Source organism: Diplotaxodon limnothrissa, linkage group LG14 (assembly GCF_057381915.1).
Source record: "Diplotaxodon limnothrissa isolate DT_005_m linkage group LG14, D_limnothrissa_male_GT1.1, whole genome shotgun sequence".
Classification (NCBI taxonomy): Eukaryota; Metazoa; Chordata; class Actinopteri; order Cichliformes; family Cichlidae; genus Diplotaxodon; species Diplotaxodon limnothrissa.
In genome coordinates, this window is record NC_140609.1 from 13,871,778 (window position 1) to 13,890,009 (window position 18,232).

Sequence of the window (18,232 nt, forward strand, 5' to 3'; positions counted from 1 at the left end):
ATGTTCAGTCTATTGAAATATGATTTAAGAGTGCTGATTTGAACGGTTTATATAATTTTTATTGTCATCAGCTGACCCTCTTGCCTCATGTATATTATATGAGGGCGTGGTTTATCGGAAAAGACTGAGAATAGACAGGACAATTCAACCACTGAGAAACCTGCAGGCAAATTTGACGATGGCGCTTCAGCGAGACAGCCAGTGAAAGCGAAGAGGGGGCGGGACATGCGCGCGACGCTGCTTGCTACCGGGGAAACAGAGTTCTGAGGGTATGAGGCACAGTGCCGGTGGACTGAAAACTCCCGCCATTTCGACAGGGAATTAACCTCCTCTTAGCTGATTCAGGTTACTTTCTCGCAACGCTTGCTCACGCTGTTACCTGATGACAAGGAGCTTCAGAGCATGCAGCGAGTACAGTTTGAAAGGGAGCAGGCCTAATTTGCGAACACTTGCTCGGGACTGTACAGCCGCCAGACCTGCTGTTGACTGACGGTTGCCGTGAGTTTCATTTTGGTGCGGTTCGCATCCTTTCACGTTCACCCGAAGGTGCTGAACTTTAACAACGGAGTCCGGGGACACGTTTGCCAGCGTGTTTTCTACCTAAGGTGCAGCATAAAAAATAGCCTGACACCACTTCCAGAAGAGCAAAGGATGGTGCGATGAGTCCGGCGGCGAGAAGCGGCGCACTGTTATTGTTTTGCAACGAGATAACCCAGCCTGCTAGCTAGAAAGCTAGCTGCTACACGCTGAGAGCCGGGCCTGCCGGCGGTAACGTGAGACGTGCTATCTGTCGGCTCTGACATTTTTAATACTGGGATACATGCAAAGGACATACCATTGTGTACTATTGCGCTAGTCTGTTGCTAGTATATCTGTTTTTACTTTCGGCACTTGTGCCATCTCTGGATTTGAAATGGCACCGCTTTTGGGCCGGAAACCGTACCCGCTGGCTAAGCCGCTAGCCGAGCCACCAGGCCCGGGAGAGGAGGTCTACATCATCGAGCACACCAAGGAGGCCTTCAGGAACAAAGAGTATCCTTTAACATGATGCTGGTTATCAGTCTCGACTTATCGAGCCAGTCGATAGACTGGATAGCGGGCTTTGTCTTGGTTAGCTGAACTGATGTGCTCATAGTCACGAGTAGAACGCTATAAAGCTGGCTAAAGCAAGGAATTTGACCTGACATTTCTCCCCGTTAAGTGTTTCCCCGCATGTACACAGTTTACTCTGGGTTGACAGGCTGGCTAGCTAACACTCCGCTGTTTCTGGTAATTAAATAATTTTACCTATTAGTTAGCTTTTTACCTAACCGAGCTAAATATATGACTGTAAATAGCACGTCATTGTAGAGAAGGGCGAAAAGGAGTCTTTCACTTTCATGTTTTACGGTTCTGCTGGCAATGCTAACAGGGTGAGCTAGCCAGTTGCTAACGTTAGGTATCCCATTATGTCACAATAGCCCAGACTGACGCCGCTCCCCGGCTGGTAATGTGTTAGCTGGTAATGCTAGCACAGAAGAGTCTCAGAGTCCGTTTCGCTTTAACTTACTTTCGTATTTTGGGCAGACTGAAAGGTGTTCAGTGACTTATGACAGCATTTTGTTGTTAGCTTGGTTTCTTCTGTTGTCACAATTGGAGAACTTTACCACGTTGTTAAAACGTTCACATGAACGCTTTAAGCTCTTAAAGGTCCACGACTGTCAGCAAGGTTATGAAACCCGCTGTGGCACACGTAGCTAGTGTTAAGTGTCCATAATATGCTGATATGGACAATCGATTATGATATTTGACTTTATGCGGGTGTCTAAACTCTGTTATCCATTTTTATTGTCTTAATAAAGCTTTGTGAACCACTACGCTGTCAAACAGTCCCATCTATGGGAATTTGACTTGGTATGTTGTTAGAGTACCCATGGAAATGTAGTATACTCCATTACACAGCATCCAACTGATCTTTCTGACTTTCTCTGAAATCATTATTCATTCCCGTCCCTAACCCTCTCCTTGTCTTGTTAGGACAGGACTATTCACAGATGATTTGTTTTGAAATGTGTTTATGCTGGGTCTCTTTACCTCTCATTATGCTCAGTGATGTTAAATGTCATGATGGAATTTTATTGACTTGCATCTTGCTTGTTGTGCGTAAACAAAACCCTAAATAGGAAAACATTTGGATGATGTAACTTCCTTGACCGAATGTACACAGAGAGTACGAGGCCCGCCTACAGAGATATAATGAACGCATTTGGACATGCAAGAGCACTGGAAGCAGCCAGCTCACTCACAAAGAGGCATGGGAGGAGGAACAAGAAGTCACCGAACTGTTAGTATTACATCCACAGTGTTGCACGTGCACATTCATTATTCCATGTTAACTTGTGAAAGCTCTGTTGGTCTACTATGCTGATTTCAGACCAAACAGAGTATGCACTTTTAATAAAGGCTGTTGAGTGAAAATGCATAGATTCAATTCTTTAGGTCCTGCCCTTTGTATTCAGATGTCCAGTAAAACCTGGTTTGCATAAATCTCTGATTGTAAAAACCACACCTACTTATGTGGAAGGACTGTGCAAGAAATACACAGTAGTCACCTAACAGAAGTTCATGGTATCAACAAAGAAGGGAACCATACAACCCCAGTGAAGGTCACAAGGCTTACTGCTTTGCTATGATTGGATAAATCTTGTGCTCCTCCTCTCAGTCTATTTAGAGGGCGAGTGACTCAGTCATCCTTGAATCTGCAAGGGCCTGAGTTCCTTTATCTTGAACCTATGGAAAATAATAAAATGGTTCAACTCATCTCTTTCGGTCCACTTGACTTGAAATATGTATTGACATATGGGATCACTATGTCCTTTTAGCAAGAGAGAGAACAAAAAAATAAATATGGCCCAAAGAGATGTCGCAGCAGAGACTGGGAAGAGCAGTGCTCAGCAGCCCAGAGCTGAAGTAAGTCGGGATCATGAGCTGTACAGTATTTACACTCTAATTATTTCAGCCAAGAGAAACTACTCCCCCTACTGGCAACCCTCGGCAAACGATCCATCCATCTATTTTCTTCTGCTTATTACAGTTCAGGGTCATGGTGTGTCTATCACAGGTTGATTTCTGCACTGCAGATCTAAGCAAAGTAAAACAAATCATGTGATGATGAACTCTGTGTTAGCATCACAACCCCTGTGAACAGAGAACGATGGAGCTGCAAGACAGTGTCACACTTGTTACCTTTTTATAAACTAACCATTGATCACTTTGTGTGTGCGTGCGTGCGTGCGTGCGCGTGTGCAGGCTTCAAGAGGAGTATCCAAAGTGGTTTGAGAAACCAGTCCTTGAGATGGTTCACCACAACACAGTGTCTTTAGACAAACTGGTTGAGATGGCTTGGGTGGAAATCCTCACCAAATATGCTGTGGGTGAAGAGTGCGACTTCCTGGTCAGTTTGACAGCTTACTCTTATTACATTTCTAAACTTGTCTGTAATGTCAATCTTATGATATTGTCAGTATTTTTTATTTTTTATTTTTGTAACCTGATAATTTACTGCATTAAAAGTTATAGTGTGTGTGTAAAATTTCTCATAATGTCAAATCTTACATCTTGGCTTCAGGTGGGCAAGGAGAAAAGTTTGCGAGTGACAGTGGTAAAGATCCACCCCTTGGAAAACACAGAGGGTGAGTCTGGGGAAAAGAAACTTGAAGGTGCTTGTGACTCTCCATCCAGCGACAAGGAGAACGCAAGCCAGGAAAACCAGAGGAAGGAGCCTCCTCCCCGAGAGGAGAACAGGAGGGAGAGTCTGAGTGAGTGCCAATCAGTTTTAGGAGGCGAAATCTTGCATCGTGGATAAAATTAAGAACATGTTGTAAATGCTGCTTGGATAAGCAGGTTAAAATTGTTTATTTATACAGTATTTGTTCAATATATGATATTTGGCTTCCTGTTAGGTGACAGAGCACGACGTTCTCCGAGGAAACTACCCACTGCCATGAAAGAAGAGAGGAAGAAATGGGCAATGCCTAAATTCCTTCCTCATAAGTATGATGTAAAGCTCATCAATGAGGACAAGGTTTGTTTTGTTTTTTTACATCATCACTCAAGAAATGGTGTGTGGAGTGTGTTCTATTTTTAGAGTATAAAAGGTTATACTTAAGGTTCATATACTTGTGAACAATAGACTTGGTGATTTTAAGAAAAACTGGACTCTAAATTTCCAACATGTGTCATAGGTGATCTGTGACGTCCCAGCGGACAGTCTTTATAGAACAGAGCGTCCTCCAACCAAGGAGATCATGCGCTACTTCATCAGACACTATGCTCTAAGGCTGGGCATGGGAGAAAGTGCTCCCTGGGTGGTTGAAGATGAACTGGTGAAAAAATTTAACCTGCCCAGCAAATTCAACGACTTTCTTCTCGATCCACACAAGGTAAGTTTAGTTATTTCATTTTGCTGTTCATTATTTAAATCAGTTTTTTAAGTGTTGCATGTTCTTGACTCACCTTCCTGTGTACATCTCAAGTTCTTGGCAGAGAATCCCTCCACGAAGCGCAAGAGCTTGTCATCTCCAGAGGGTAAGCCTAACAAGAAGCTCAAGACTGCTGACACTCCAGGAGAAGATTCGGGCAATGAGAAGGAAGAAAAGACTAAGAAAAAGAAGAAAGATGCTTTAGGCATGCCCCTTAGTCCCACCATCTGGGGCCACATGCAGGTTAGTCAGCTTGTGTGTACATGGTGAAATGTCATTTCATTTATGAGGTATCCCTCAAACGTCACTGTTATGTTTAATGGTTCCTTGGTTGTATTTCAGAAAATAAAAATGAATGGTTCTCCACTCAAGGTAAAGAACTCAGGAACCCCTAAGAAAGGAGAAGGTAAAGGCTCCGCTCCCTCCACTCCGAAATCTGGCAAAAAGTCAGGGGACAAAAAAGAAGGAAAGAAAACTGGAAAGAGTGGTGAGAAGAAACTCAATGTTCTCAAAGCATCCAAAAAGGACGGTAAAGCTGGTGCTAAGGGGCCAAAGATGAAGCAGATGACTCTACTGCATCTGGCTAAGAGCGGTGCTGCAGGAAGCCCAAAGAAGAGAGCTCGTAGTTCTGGCATTGGTACACCGAAACTTGGGAAGCCACTACACCCTATGGCTCTCCACCTCCTTCGTTACTACAAGGAGAACAAGGGTAAAGAGGATAAGAAGAACTCCCTTTCATCCCTTATCTCCAAAGCTGCCAAGACCTTGTCCCCAGATGATCGTAGTCGCCTGCCAGAGGAACTCAAGGAGCTAGTGCAGAAACGCTGGGAGCTTCTGGAGCAGAAGAAGCGATGGGCAGCCATGAGTGAAGAGGAAAAGAAGGAAGAGATGAAGAAGAGGCGTGAGGAACTCAAAGAGAAGTTAAGAGAAAAGGCCAAGGAGAGACGAGAGAAGGAGATGCTGGTCCGCCGTGAACAGTCGCGCCGATACGAAGATCAGGAGATCGAAGGTGGCAAGCCTCTGCCTGCATTCAAGCTTGTGGACATGCCTGAGGGGTTGCCCAACACATTGTTTGGGAATGTGGCCATGGTTGTGGACTTCCTTCACTGTTACTCAGGGCTGCTGATGCCAAATGACCAGTATCCCATCACAGCAGCGGCTCTGATGGAAGCGCTAGCTGGGGAACGGTCTGGCTTCCTTTATCTAAACCGTGTGCTGGTGGTGCTGCTCCAAACATTACTGCAGGATGAGCTGGCTGAGGGCTACAGTGAGCTCGACATGCCCTTATCTGAGATTCCTCTGACTATGCACTCAGCTTCCGAGCTGGCACGGTTGTGCCTGCGACCATGTGACGCTCACGGTGAGGAGAGCGGCCAGGGCTCAGAAGACTCTGGGGCCATGGGTGGATATGACGATGTGGTGACCAGCGAGTTCCTGGATAAACTCGAGACAACCGAGGTGTTTGAGCTGAGCCCCGAGGAGAAAGTCACCCTGTTAGTGGCGCTGTGCCACCGGATCCTGATGACGTACTCTGTGGAAGACCATGTTGATGCAATGCAGCAGCGGTCAGCTGAGCTGTGGAAGGAGCGTTTGGCAATGCTGAAAGAGGCCAATGACCGCAAGAGGGCTGAGAAGAAGAGGCGGAAGGAGATGGAGAACAAAGGTAGGAGGGATCATCAGTTTTACCAGTCTCAATATATTGCTGTGAATCAAATGTGTACTTTACACACAGTTTCTAAACTGTGCATCTACATTTTACCCTAAGAATTGTCAGAGAAAGTAGATGCCTTTCAAGTCTAGTGTGTATTTGAAGTCTCGCACAACACGTGTCTGTTTGTATTAACATATTTGTGTTTTGCATGCGGTTAAAGGTGAGAAGAAAAAAGAAGGGTCTTCTAAAAAGGAGGTCAAGAAGGAAGTAAAGGTTGAGCCAGAACCAGAGGACATGATCAGCTCAGTGAAGAGCCGGCGACTAATGGCCATGCAGGCTAAGAAGGAGAAGGAGGAGATGGACAGACAGAACAAAGGTACAGTTTTTAAGCAAGATTGATACTAATTATAACTTTGATTCATTACATAGTATGCTTTATTTATTTTTGGTTACTATTATTCCTTTTAGAACGCATGGAGAAGGAGGCTGAAGAGGAGCGGATGCGTAAACAGAGGGCGGCTGCAGAGAGGGCTTTTCAGGATGGAATAACCAAAGCGAGACAAGTGATGCGCAGGACTCCTCTAGGTACCGACAGAAATCACAACAGGTTGGTACTTAACACGAGGAATTAACTCAGTGTGCCAAAACATCATGTCTGCTCACAGATGAAATCGTCTGCACCAGATATACCAGTCATTAATTTAATTGAAACTGTTTACAGGTAAAGTGCTGTGTCCTAAATGTCATGCAGCTGTTTGCCCTAGATGGCGCTGCAAGCCTGACATCATTGAAGACAAATCAAATAATCTAAGCCTGATCTTTTTTTATTTAAAGCATATTATTGTTAGTTATTTTGAAGGTGAAAGAATGAGTTGCAGATACAAACAATGGAAATGAGACTTCTTTGAAGGACAGATGGGCTCTGCCTTAGTGATAGAGTGAGGAGCCATTTGGGAGCGACTCAGAGTAGAACTATATCTCTGCCACATTGAACTGAGCCAGCAGAGGTGGTTGCTTCCTTGGTGTGGTGTTCTGGGCGTGTCCTGCCAGGACAAAGACCCTGGTAGACTGAGGACATGCTGTAGAGATTGCATCTCTTGTTTGTCCCCGGAACGCCTCGGTATTCTCGGTTTATGCCCAGTTAAGCTGAGGGAGGTGGCTGGGGACAAAAGTCTGGAAAAAATTGATGGATGACTGATTGTTTTATGATTTTATTTTTTTATTTAAATTTTTATAGCGCGGGTTGTATTTGTAAATGAATGTGCTGTACACTATGAATGATTCAAAATGTGCCACACTATTCAGTCGCAATTGATTCATTTTTCAGAGGTTAAGTTGGCAAAGTACTAATAATTATTTTTTTCAAATGCCTTTTTAGGGAGCTTCTGACATTGTTCATTAAACTGGTCTCAAATGTGACTTTATCTGATTGCTTCTCAGTGTTAGAATAGTGCATTAGTCAGGTTAGGGAATAAGAATTTAGTCCCCAGGAACATCCCTAGTCAGGGATGTATTGTAAATGTCATAAATTAATGAGTATCACAAAATTTCTGGACATTTTACCTGTTTCTTAGTCTTTCAAAATTAAAAGACTAACAACATATTTACCAGAAGCACTTTGGTAAATTGTAACCATACGTGATGTTTTTGTGCAGATTCTGGCTTTTCTCTGATGTGGTTCCTGGTCTGTACATCGAGAAAGGCTGGGTGCACGAAAGCATAGACTACAGCTTCACCCCTCCACCAGAGGAAAAACCAGCTGAGCCTGAGGTAGAAGAGGAGGAGGACGGTGAGGCAGCCCCTGCTCCTGATTCACAAGGTAAGCAAAAATACATTCTCTTGAAAAATGTTTGTTTTTCTTTAGATCTAATAATGCAAATATTTTTATTAACTGATATAGAATTATTATTTTTTTCTTCCAGTTGTTTCTGTCTGGTTTTGTTTGCTCTGTGTGCAGGCTTGTTTGCACATAATTGGTAGTTAATGTGTGTTTTTGAGAAACAAATTTCCACACATGGCTTTATCTTGAGACACTAAATTATTATTTATGTTGCAGGAACTGAAAAAGATGATGGCAGTGTAGACGGTGCTGTTAGTGAAGGAGCCCAGCAGGGAGCAGCACCAGATGTTTGTATAGAAACTACTGTTCCCAAACAGGGACAGAACCTTTGGTAGGTGTCTATGTCTGTCCTTATTTTCCTTTTTCACTTTCATTTGATGCATTTTATCCTTTTTGTTTAATTGATCTTCTCCTCATTTTCACTTCTGATTTCAGGTTCATATGTGACAGTTCAGCTGAGCTGGAGGAACTGGTGGAGAGTCTTCATTCTCAGGGGGTCAGAGAGAGTGAACTAAAGTCAAATATACAAAGCAGGTGAATGCAGTATTATAAGAGATTGTTTTAACCCATATAAAACTGCAAAGTTCAGTTTTTTTTTTTTGTTTTTTTTTTTCGTCTGTAGTTTTATGGTGGCAGTGGTGATAATGTAAAATACCTCTCACTGTGTCAGGTATCAGGAAATACTCCACTCCATCCATTTGACCCGGAAAGCCAGGCTCGGCCTCAGGACCTGTGACGGCTATGCAGAGCTACTCAAATATCTGCGTAGCGACATCCAGGAAGTAGCCTCACGCCTGCAGAAGGGCGGCCTCGGGTACCTGGACGATAACGTGGACATTGAGGACAAGGTGAATAGTCAGACAGTTTGAAAATGAGACTCTTCCCAGTCTTTAGTGAAAATCTGTGTTTAAATTCTACTAAAAGGGCACAGCATGTAGTCAGAGTGTTTGTTCAGGCTATCAGGCAATGGGCATGGGACATAGTGGTTGATTAGACAGATAACTAGTGCAAGAAAACAGATGTTTTGAAATCATGTTCAGTGTGGAAGGCATATATGGTAGAACCAAGTACACAGTTAGGCTCTGAAATGTTTAGTGTAAGTATTAAAAGCCACGGTGTAAACAAATGTGGGGTCAGAACAGCCCACTGATTGGCTTTCCAGGGTGTAAGAAATGCTTGGTCATTTTTAATTGCTCAAATTTTTCAGTAAAATTCACTGCCAAACCTGGTGTGGCGATGCCAGTGTGGGCCTACAGCACAAAAGTGTAAATGTCCTTCTAAAAACACAAATTATTTCAATCATAAAGATGTAAAATACTGTTTTTAGTTTAGTTACCAAAACTCTGCATGTGAAGACTTTGGGACTCACTGCAGGTTGGAAACCTGATATTGTTGAAATTGTGCTTATTTTTCTTAAAACGCATCAGGCTGTCCTTAACCTTTTTTCTAAACAGATTACTTGTAATATAGAGGAGCTGATTTAACAAGAAATATTACTTTCTGTATGCTTTGTAAATTTTAAGGGAGTATGATCTCCATGAAACATTTGTACTTAGATGTTTAACTGGTCTAGAGAGATGCTCTTTCCTCATGAAGCACCCATCGGGGAAGTTTTGTGACTTTACTGGGCATACCGTCTGTGTTTTGAATTGAAATTCTCTGTCTGCTTCATCCTCTTGTCACAGTTGAAAGACATGGAGAGCCTGAAAGACTTCGGCGAGTGCATCATCACCATTCAGGCCTGTGTAATCAAAAAGTTCCTGCAGGGGTTCATGGCTCCTAAGCAGAAGAAGAAGAAGAAGCAAGCAGGAGAGGAAAGCAGCAAGGCTGAAGAGGTGGATGAGGAGAAGCGGTTGGCAGAAGAGGCCAGGGTAAGAGGAAAGAGATGAACTGTTAGCACTCTGATGCTAAAGCAGTATGGAGCCAAATCAGGGTCAAGTTTTATTCATTTGAAACTGAAATTCTGATTTTTGCTATTTAAAACAAATAATAAAGTAAAAAATGTTGAAAACCCCCCCAAAACCAATTAATTTATTTTCAATGTTTACTTCTCCTCACAGGTAGCAACAGCAGTGGAGAAGTGGAAGACCGCTATTCGAGAGGCCCAGACATTTTCCCGCATGCACGTGCTGCTGGGAATGTTGGACGCTTGCATAAAGTGGGACATGTCTGCTGAGAACGCTCGCTGCAAAGTCTGTCGCAGGAAAGGTTAGAAATGTTTTCCACGGTTGCCCCGCTCTGTGTGGGAGAACGCACATCACCAGTTATTTGCAGCTGATGGGAGCATTATTGATTACGCACAGTTCAAATTCCAGAGAGGACAACAAAAACTGCACTATTATCTAGTTTCACTCTGAATTTGCCAGATTATTATGGTGTTAATTTGCATGTAAACTTCATAAAGGTTAAAGTGAAGCATTTTGCACTTGCCAAATGATATTCTGCCCTCCTGTCTAGTGCTCTGGGAGAACCCATCTGTGCTGAAGTTGGAGGAGTGTAGATCCAGGCAGGGCAGCAACTGCAGGGTCAAAGCACATCAGAGTAGTAGTGTCAGGCAGATCTACATACGGAGCCAACCACTCCGCAGGCCGACAGGTGAACCTGTAGTGATAAGATGACAGTAGAAAACATGTGAGAGATTTGCTGAGCTGTTGATACACTGAAGGTCAGGAAAAGCAAAAGGAGTTGAGGTGGAAATATGTGGGGCTGCTAAAAAGACCCAGAATAAAACTTAAGGCTTTAAAATTAAAAAGAAAAGGCCTTATGGTTGATGCTGATCTCTTCCAGGTGATGATGAGAAACTTATACTCTGTGATGAGTGCAACAAGGCCTTCCACTTGTTCTGCCTGCGACCGGCTCTCTACCGGGTTCCCAATGGAGAGTGGCTGTGCCCAGCCTGCCAGCCGACTGTGGCCAGACGTGGCTCCCGCGTAAGGTAACTGTCCTCCACTCTTTAAATAAGCTGATCCCTAAAGAGTTCAAAACAAAAGGAGACTAAAATATAACTGAAAGTGCCCATCTTGCACAGACCCTACCACTACCACATTCATGGAGGAAAAAGATAACCAAAATATAAATAAAGGCTAAAGGAATTCCTGGTTTCAGCTGACATACACCTTAAATATACATCAAAGTATTCAGACAGTTAGTGACTACAGAAAGCATCTCTCCTGTGCCCCAGTCCCTAATGCTAACCTGTCTGTACAGTTGCTGAGAAACAGCTGGTTAGGACATAGTCTAACAAACACATTGTTTATTTTATTAGTTTTCTATCATGTGATCAGTAATCGCACACCCCACTGATGGTGTGGTAGCTGGATATAGTGAAAGGGGAGACCCTCTTCAGGGTGCTCCACAAACAGAGCAGCGGATCAACCAGTGTAACTAAAGCCCAGATGTGTCTGCCCTATACTTCATCAGCTGTCTTTAAAGGCGAGCTCTCCATTGCAGGAACTATAAGCAAGACTCTGATGAAGAAGACGATGAGGAGGAGTCTGAAGAGGAGGACTCTGAGGAAGAGGATGAGGACGAAGAAGAGAATGACTACAAAGCCATGGGACACAGCTGTGAGTATTTTACAGAGAAAATTAGGTTAAAAAAAAAATTGTAACTCTTTGACCAAGTTTAAGTTCACTCCTACAGTTAAGGAGGTGGTGAGGAATACAACAGTTTGAGTTACCATTAGCATTTTTTCCATACCTTTTTTAAAATCATTGTTGTGAAGACATTAATGGTCCAGAAAGGATAATTTTAAAGGCTTTAAGACCTGAGTTTGTTTTGGAAATGGAGGATCTTTGGTGCTGAAGGTTGAGAATGAAAGGAATGCTGATGGGGAATTTCAGCCATTGTCCTCTTTGTCTCATTGTCTGTGTGTGATGCTGCACAGCTCAGGTCTGGACCTGGCTTTGAAGCTTTGTCACCGTGGCTTCACTCAGAGTATGTGGCAGGATGATCCCTTCTGTCAGTTCAGGCCTGCCTGTCAAGGATAATGATTTAGAAGTTTCAACAGAGAGGTGTCGGTGCACCTAAGAGCCAGTTATCTTTCTCAATTCAAGCGTGAGGCTCAGACAGGCGAACGTTCAAATCATGGTGGCCTGGGAATGTTTCGAGCCATCTCTTAAAATGCCAAGAATTGAACAGTTGGATGTGGATTGATTTCATGAGAGAAACTGCAGCATTATACATGTTAATTTGTACTTCTGCTTCTTCTCCGTGTCTTTCCTCCTCCACAGTGAGACCAAGAAAGAAAAATAAGCAGTCTTCATCACGGCAGAAAAGCTCAAAAAGTAAATCAAAGAAGTCGGCCTCTTCTAGTAATCAGAGCGGCAAGCAGAGAACAGGCCCCAACAGTCCTGCAGACATCGACGAACTGGTACAAAGTTTACAGAGAGCTTAGAACAGACCAGCTTTGTATCGTTTGTCCTAAAATTATAGCTTTTGTGTGTGCCGTCTCTGCAGGTGCGACAGAGCTCCCAGACAGGAGTGAGCAGACAGGTGCTGGAGCTGGAGAGGTGTGAGGAAATCCTCAAGAAGCTGATGAAATATCGCTACAGCTGGCCTTTCAGGTGAGGGAAGAAGAAATGTGACACAAGTACATGTGAAACAGGAGCCACTTTGACTCCTGAACAACCTTTTCAACTATTAGCCAAACTACAGATATTATAGGGACAGAAGTGTTGGGCCACACCTCTTACTCTTTGAATGTAGCTGTTTTGAGCCTGGTGGCCACAGGTGTGTAAAATCAGGCACCTAGCCTGATGCTGTTTGCCTCTACAGACATTTAAGAGTGGGTTGTTCTAAAGAGCTCACTGAATGTAAGTGTGGTATTATGATAGGATGTCACCACTGCATCAAGGTGGTTTGTGAAGTTTCTTGACTCCTTGTACTTGCAGCTGTTACTGGTGTCATCTTGAGTGTTTAGGAGAAACTCAGTTGCAGACCACTGAGTCAGTTTCTGCAGAGTTCAAACCTGCTCTGGCATTAACATCAGCACAAACGTTGTGTGCTGGGAGCTTCGTGGCATGGTTTCCATGGCACCTAGGTGCACTGCTCAATGTGCAGGTGGACCAGTACTTTTGTATTTATGCTTCCATCAGCGTGGAAAGCATTTGTCTATGGAAACTACTTGTGCATTCAAAAACCTGTGTGCCACAGAAATATTACAAGCTTATCAGACTGAGTCACATTTTGTAAATGGTTTTCTCTCGGCAGAAACAGTGTGAAAACTGCAAAGCCCAGAGCCTCTTGGGCACTATTTCCTTCTAGATCGAGCGCTGACCTCTGCAAGTTATTTTACACAGAGCAATGGTGTGGGTTGTATGGCTGGTTATTAGCTGCTAATCCTGGCAGCAGTAGAGATTTGTGAGAGAGAAAGGTGCGGGGCTGAACTGCTCCTCTGAGAGTTTATGATCGTGATAATAACTACTGTACTAAACATGCTGGATGGTCTTCAGGGAGCTGCTCAGACATGTTGAAGAGACAAGGTAGCTGGTGGTCACATTCACCACTCTGACTCATGTGACTCCCTTTTTCAGAAGGGATCACCACAATGGGTAGGTCTGCATGTTTGATGCTGGATCTCCCTCATGATGCAACCCCAAAGGGATTTGTGTCTCTGCCTCCAATAAATGTCTAATAGGATTTAAACGTTTATATTTAATATGCCTTATGTATGTTTCTCGACTTTTATAAAACATGCGACACATTATGGTCCCAGGTCTCCAGTCTAACACTCATCATATGCTTTAAATCCTCTTTCAGGGAGCCTGTTTCCTCTGAAGAGGCAGAGGACTACCTAGATATCATCTCTCAGCCCATGGATTATCAGACAATGCTGGGCAAGTTCAGCCAGGGCTCGTACCGCCACGCCCAGGATTTCCTGGAAGATGTAAAGCTGGTCTTCTCCAATGCCGAGGAGTACAACCAGCAGGGCAGCACCGTGCTCTCCTGTATGGTCAAGACGGAGCAGACGTTCACCGAGCTGCTCCAGAAGCTGCTGCCTGGTCTCAGCTACATCCGGCGGCGTTCCCGCAAGCGTGTCTACCAAGCTCCTGCAACATCGGAGGAGGAGGAGGAGGAGGAGGAAGAAGATGAGGAAGAGGAAGAAGAGCCCAAGAAGAAGATGACAAATGGAAAATCTCATGCGAGGAAAACAACCAGAAATGATCGAAGACAGAAGGATGACGACAGCGAGAGTGAGGAGGAGGAAGAGGATGATGAGGTGGATGGAGATGAGGAGGAGGATGATGATGATGATGATTATGATGATGACGATGGCAGGAGGAGAAGTAAGAGAACCTCTGCCACCTCGGGCAGGAAGGATTACAGAGAGCAGGATAGCGACGGCGAGCGGGAAACACGAAGAACTCGTAAGCGCAGGGGCCGGGGCGACAACGAGGCAGCGAGCAGCGACGAGGACCGGTCAAACCAGCAGCGACATTCCAAGAGACAGAAACGCTCGTGAAATCCAGGGTGCTGTTTGTTTTCTGTCATCTCTCTTTGCTTTAAAAATTTCTGTCCCGCTCCTCAGAACGATGACCACGAGCGCCTCATCTCCTCCTCACACAGCCAGCGGGACCTAATCCTCAGAAGGACTTTTTTTTGTGTTAATAAGTCTATGCTCATATTTTGGAAAAACAAGAGAAGAAAACTGATATATATTTGTAACATGTTTAATATTGGTGATGTTTTGTTTGTTTGTTTTTTTCCAAACCAAGAAAAATGAGACATTTGAGATAATCAAGAGGTCCTCATAGCTCTTAAGACTCTTCGATTTAAAGTCGACAACCTCACACACAAGTGTAATTTGACTTAAATGTTGTGAACTGCTTTGTGTCCTCTCCAAACGTGAGTACAGTGTAATCAGAGGGACTTGTCTTCGCACTTAGTTGAGACATGGCTTTACTGGTGTGCTTCAGGAATGAGTCCAGCTAGCTCTCTGCCCCCCCAAGCATCTGTGACGAGTCGCTGACTGTAACAGATCGTGTTGGTGTGTCTACAAACAATCTAGGAGTTTGCTGATAGCCGTCACTTGTAAATTGCTCTTTCTGTGAAGCATCTTGCTTACAATCTTTGGTTAATTCCATGTTCATAGATAAACACCATAGGATTTTACTAGATTTAGCATATGCATACATAAATATATATATATTTTCCCTCCTAGTCCAGGTTTAAATCTTTCATTCAAAGCTGGGCTGAGACTGCAAATCAAAATTCCTTTTCAGACACAAGATTCTCAGCTTCCTCAATCTTGTTAGTGACAGCACTGAGTCAATTTTCAGGCTTCACAGAGCCCCGGGACATTTTTAGAAACCACAAACTGTTTAGAAGTTGGATGTAGCTACCATGATGGTGACCACTGGTTTGCGAAATCCTTATTAAGAAGCCTTGAGATCTCGCGGTGAAGCCACACGTTCGGCTAATTTATCAATCACAAGAAAGAAAACGCGAAATGTGTGATGTGAAGCCATTAGAAGGAAAGGAGCTTGTGTCTGAAAGGGGCTTTGTAGTCCAATCACTTCACTGGTTTAAAACAAACAAACAAAAGCTTCATCCCAGCTTTTGGTGCCAAGATGTTATCAGGGACGGACTCTGAGTCTCCCCCTCTTTGTCGGCTTGTAGAGCTGTTCAACCTTTCCCCCCTCTGTAGTGCCCTGCCACTTTAAAGGTACCTCAAATGATCCGTCAGTTTGCACTCCTCCTGTGTAAAGTACACTTAATATGCCAGCAGCTGCAGGACCATACTATATTTGAAATTATGTGCATAAACATTTGTAAACAGTGTTTAAAAGCAGCAGATGTGATGTTTGTTAAGACAAATGGGCATTTTTTTTTAACCTTTGATAATTTTTGCACTTTTTATTTGGTTATTTGTAAATAATAAATAGTACCCAGGAATTTGCAAGGTTTTAAAACGGGGCTCTCTTCAGAACGTGCCACGAGTTCTTTTACTTCTCGCATAGTCAACAGCAGAAATCTTCCCTTTTTACGTTTTGTGACACAGTGAGCGCTGTGGTTCAGCTCAATTAGATTAGTAGCTCAGACTTGGGGTAAAGCAGCTCTTTAAAGGTAAATCAAAGGTTTTCTAGCACATCTCCTGGTGTGGTCACCAGGTGGCGCTCTATACCTGCACTTTTATTACTCTGGTGCCAGCATTTTCCAAGTACTTCAGCGGCAGTGCTGCTAGCTGTACTCTTGTACCACCTGCCTGTCACTGCAGGGGAGCTTCATAGTGCTGGGATATTTTAGCTCTTAGTGTGCAGAAAACCATGTGTAGTTATTTGGTTGCCTGCCATCAAATGTGTGTGTGTATATATTACCTGTATACTGATGTGGCAGTGGCTGGGTCGCCCTCTTTTGTCTGTACTGTGCTGTGCCGTTCGCCCGTGTTATTTCTAGTGCTGTTACCATCGAAACTTTCCTGTTTTCTTTCGGCCACTGATTGTTTTCGCCCCGTATTGTTTTTGTTTAAATTCAGCTTCCTGACACGATTAACAGCTGTCAACAATGTTTGTAAAAATTGACATGTCAACAAACGAGCAAACTGCCCTTCTCAGAATGAGATCTGGCTGTAAATGCTTTCTTTGTACTTGGAGCAACTGCAAAATCCTTTTACACCTCCTTTTTTATATATATTTATAGTCTCTAAAAGCTGGGTTTGGGCAAGTTCTGAGGATTCACTTGTAAAGAATTTCCAATAAAGGCTATGGATGAAGACCGTAGTTCTCCCTGTTTGATTTGTGCTGAGCTGATGAGGCTGACATCACTGCCGTCCGTCTGTAAACTTTGATTTTAAAAAACAAAAAATGGGCTAGCTTTGACAAGCAAGTTATGTCTTTACTTTTTAATAAAATATCAAATCATTGTTTTACACTGGTGTTGGTTCATTTTCTCGGAACATCTGAATCTTTGTGTGGAAGACAAATGATCTGCAAACCCTGGATGTCGAAGCCAAAGCCGTCATAACAGGATAAATGGTTTCATTATTCACAGAAGGATGAGCGACTTGGACTCAAAGCGTTCCATGAAGAGGTGAAGCTGTCTGTTTGGATTCAGATGTTCTCAACATAGTCAACTATACTAACACTTTATTAGGTACACCTATTCACCTTGTCAACCCAGATAATTAGTCAGCCAATCACATGGCAGTAATTTCGTGCTTTTAAGCATTTATACGTGGTCAAGACTGAACTTGAAAGTGAGAATCGGGAAGATGGATCGTCATGGATGTGTAGCCGACAAATCTACAGCAACTGTGTGATGCTATCGTGTCTACATGGACCAGAATGAGGGCTCTGAAGGAAAAAGAGGGTCCAACCCAGCACTTGTAAGGTGTACCTAATAAAACAACTGGTGATTGTATTTATCCAACTATAAGGTGCAGCTTTACCTGATTTTTAAAAACTCTGTGCACAATAATTTCGGAATAACCTGAGAAAAGTAACCACTGGTAACCAGGTTCGCTCAGGAAAGGCTTGTACAGGTAAGCAGGCGGCAGCGATGATCCCACAGAGCGTGTGATGTATGGGCCAAAGAAGAGTGCAAGGAGGACAGCAGGACCTGATGAAATATTTAGGAGTGAAGTGGTGACAGCCTGTGAGCCATCTGTAATTTGGCAACAGGTGTACAGTCTAAGATGGATCAGAGTAAAGGTCAGAGATGTGAAAAGTCAGTGGAAACGTAGCACTTGATTAGTGGCAGTTCAGGCATGGTGGCAGCTGCATTCAGCTATAATAAACCTAAAGTGATCTTTCACTTTGGTATGTTTTATTGTGCTTTTTATTTACTCCCCGTATAAATATATAAAAACCTAATCAATACATGAGGACTTCTTTTTAACACTGGTTCTTTAACTGGTTCCAAAGTCTGAATGAACTTCTAATGAACTCTGGGGCGTAGATCACTTTGATTTGAGGAGTCTCATTGTCTTCTAGATACAGCCATGATATATTAATGTTTTAGGAGTTTTGTGGATCTATCGGTTTCTGTCCAAGCTTGTGAAACGTGAGGTATTTGTCATTCCTCACACAGTCCATCCTACGCAGCGAAACGCGCATTAATCACCCAACTCTCACTCCCTTGTTGAGGTCAGAGTAGATAACGACTGCACACATTGGCATGTCCCACCAAAAACATTTTACAGGTAGCTCAGCAGGGATAAACGGTCCACGGTCCTTCATGATGACTCATTATGTAGCGACTATGTCGGGTTCGCCCCATGTTACACATTAGGCATTGCTAGTGACACAGCTTTTGGCAGTGTCAGTGTGACCCTCGTGTTGG

The 18,232-nt window shown here is 43.5% G+C and overlaps 1 protein-coding gene across 2 annotated transcripts; it reads left to right on the forward strand.

The window, feature by feature from the left end:
* The first annotated feature begins 280 nt into the window (after nucleotides 1–280).
* baz1b (bromodomain adjacent to zinc finger domain, 1B) lies at nucleotides 281–14,578 on the forward strand. Of its 2 annotated transcripts, XM_085371155.1 has the most exons (22): nucleotides 281–1,032; nucleotides 2,207–2,323; nucleotides 3,289–3,433; nucleotides 3,608–3,797; nucleotides 3,942–4,063; nucleotides 4,224–4,421; nucleotides 4,515–4,703; nucleotides 4,803–6,123; nucleotides 6,332–6,487; nucleotides 6,580–6,718; nucleotides 7,767–7,930; nucleotides 8,168–8,282; nucleotides 8,387–8,485; nucleotides 8,622–8,799; nucleotides 9,637–9,822; nucleotides 10,012–10,159; nucleotides 10,409–10,546; nucleotides 10,739–10,886; nucleotides 11,402–11,517; nucleotides 12,184–12,323; nucleotides 12,410–12,516; nucleotides 13,712–14,578. In XM_085371155.1, exons 1-22 carry the CDS (start codon nucleotides 914–916, stop codon nucleotides 14,412–14,414), a joined length of 4,938 nt encoding a protein of 1,645 aa, XP_085227281.1. In that variant the 5' UTR covers nucleotides 281–913; the 3' UTR covers nucleotides 14,415–14,578. The 2 variants fall into 2 exon arrangements, with proteins under 2 accessions (XP_085227281.1, XP_085227280.1); XM_085371154.1 differs by lacking the exon at nucleotides 10,409–10,546.
* Nucleotides 14,579–18,232: the final 3,654 nt, after the last annotated feature.

Bases quoted from the DNA above. Each gene is read 5' to 3' on its own strand.
- baz1b (XM_085371155.1), top strand. From the start codon at position 914: ATGGCACCGCTTTTGGGCCGGAAACCGTACCCGCTGGCTAAGCCGCTA. The intron at 6,124-6,331 runs GTAGGAGGGATC...ATGCGGTTAAAG, and splicing joins GAAGGAGATGGAGAACAAAG to GTGAGAAGAAAAAAGAAGGG. The intron at 6,488-6,579 runs GTACAGTTTTTA...TATTCCTTTTAG, and splicing joins GATGGACAGACAGAACAAAG to AACGCATGGAGAAGGAGGCT.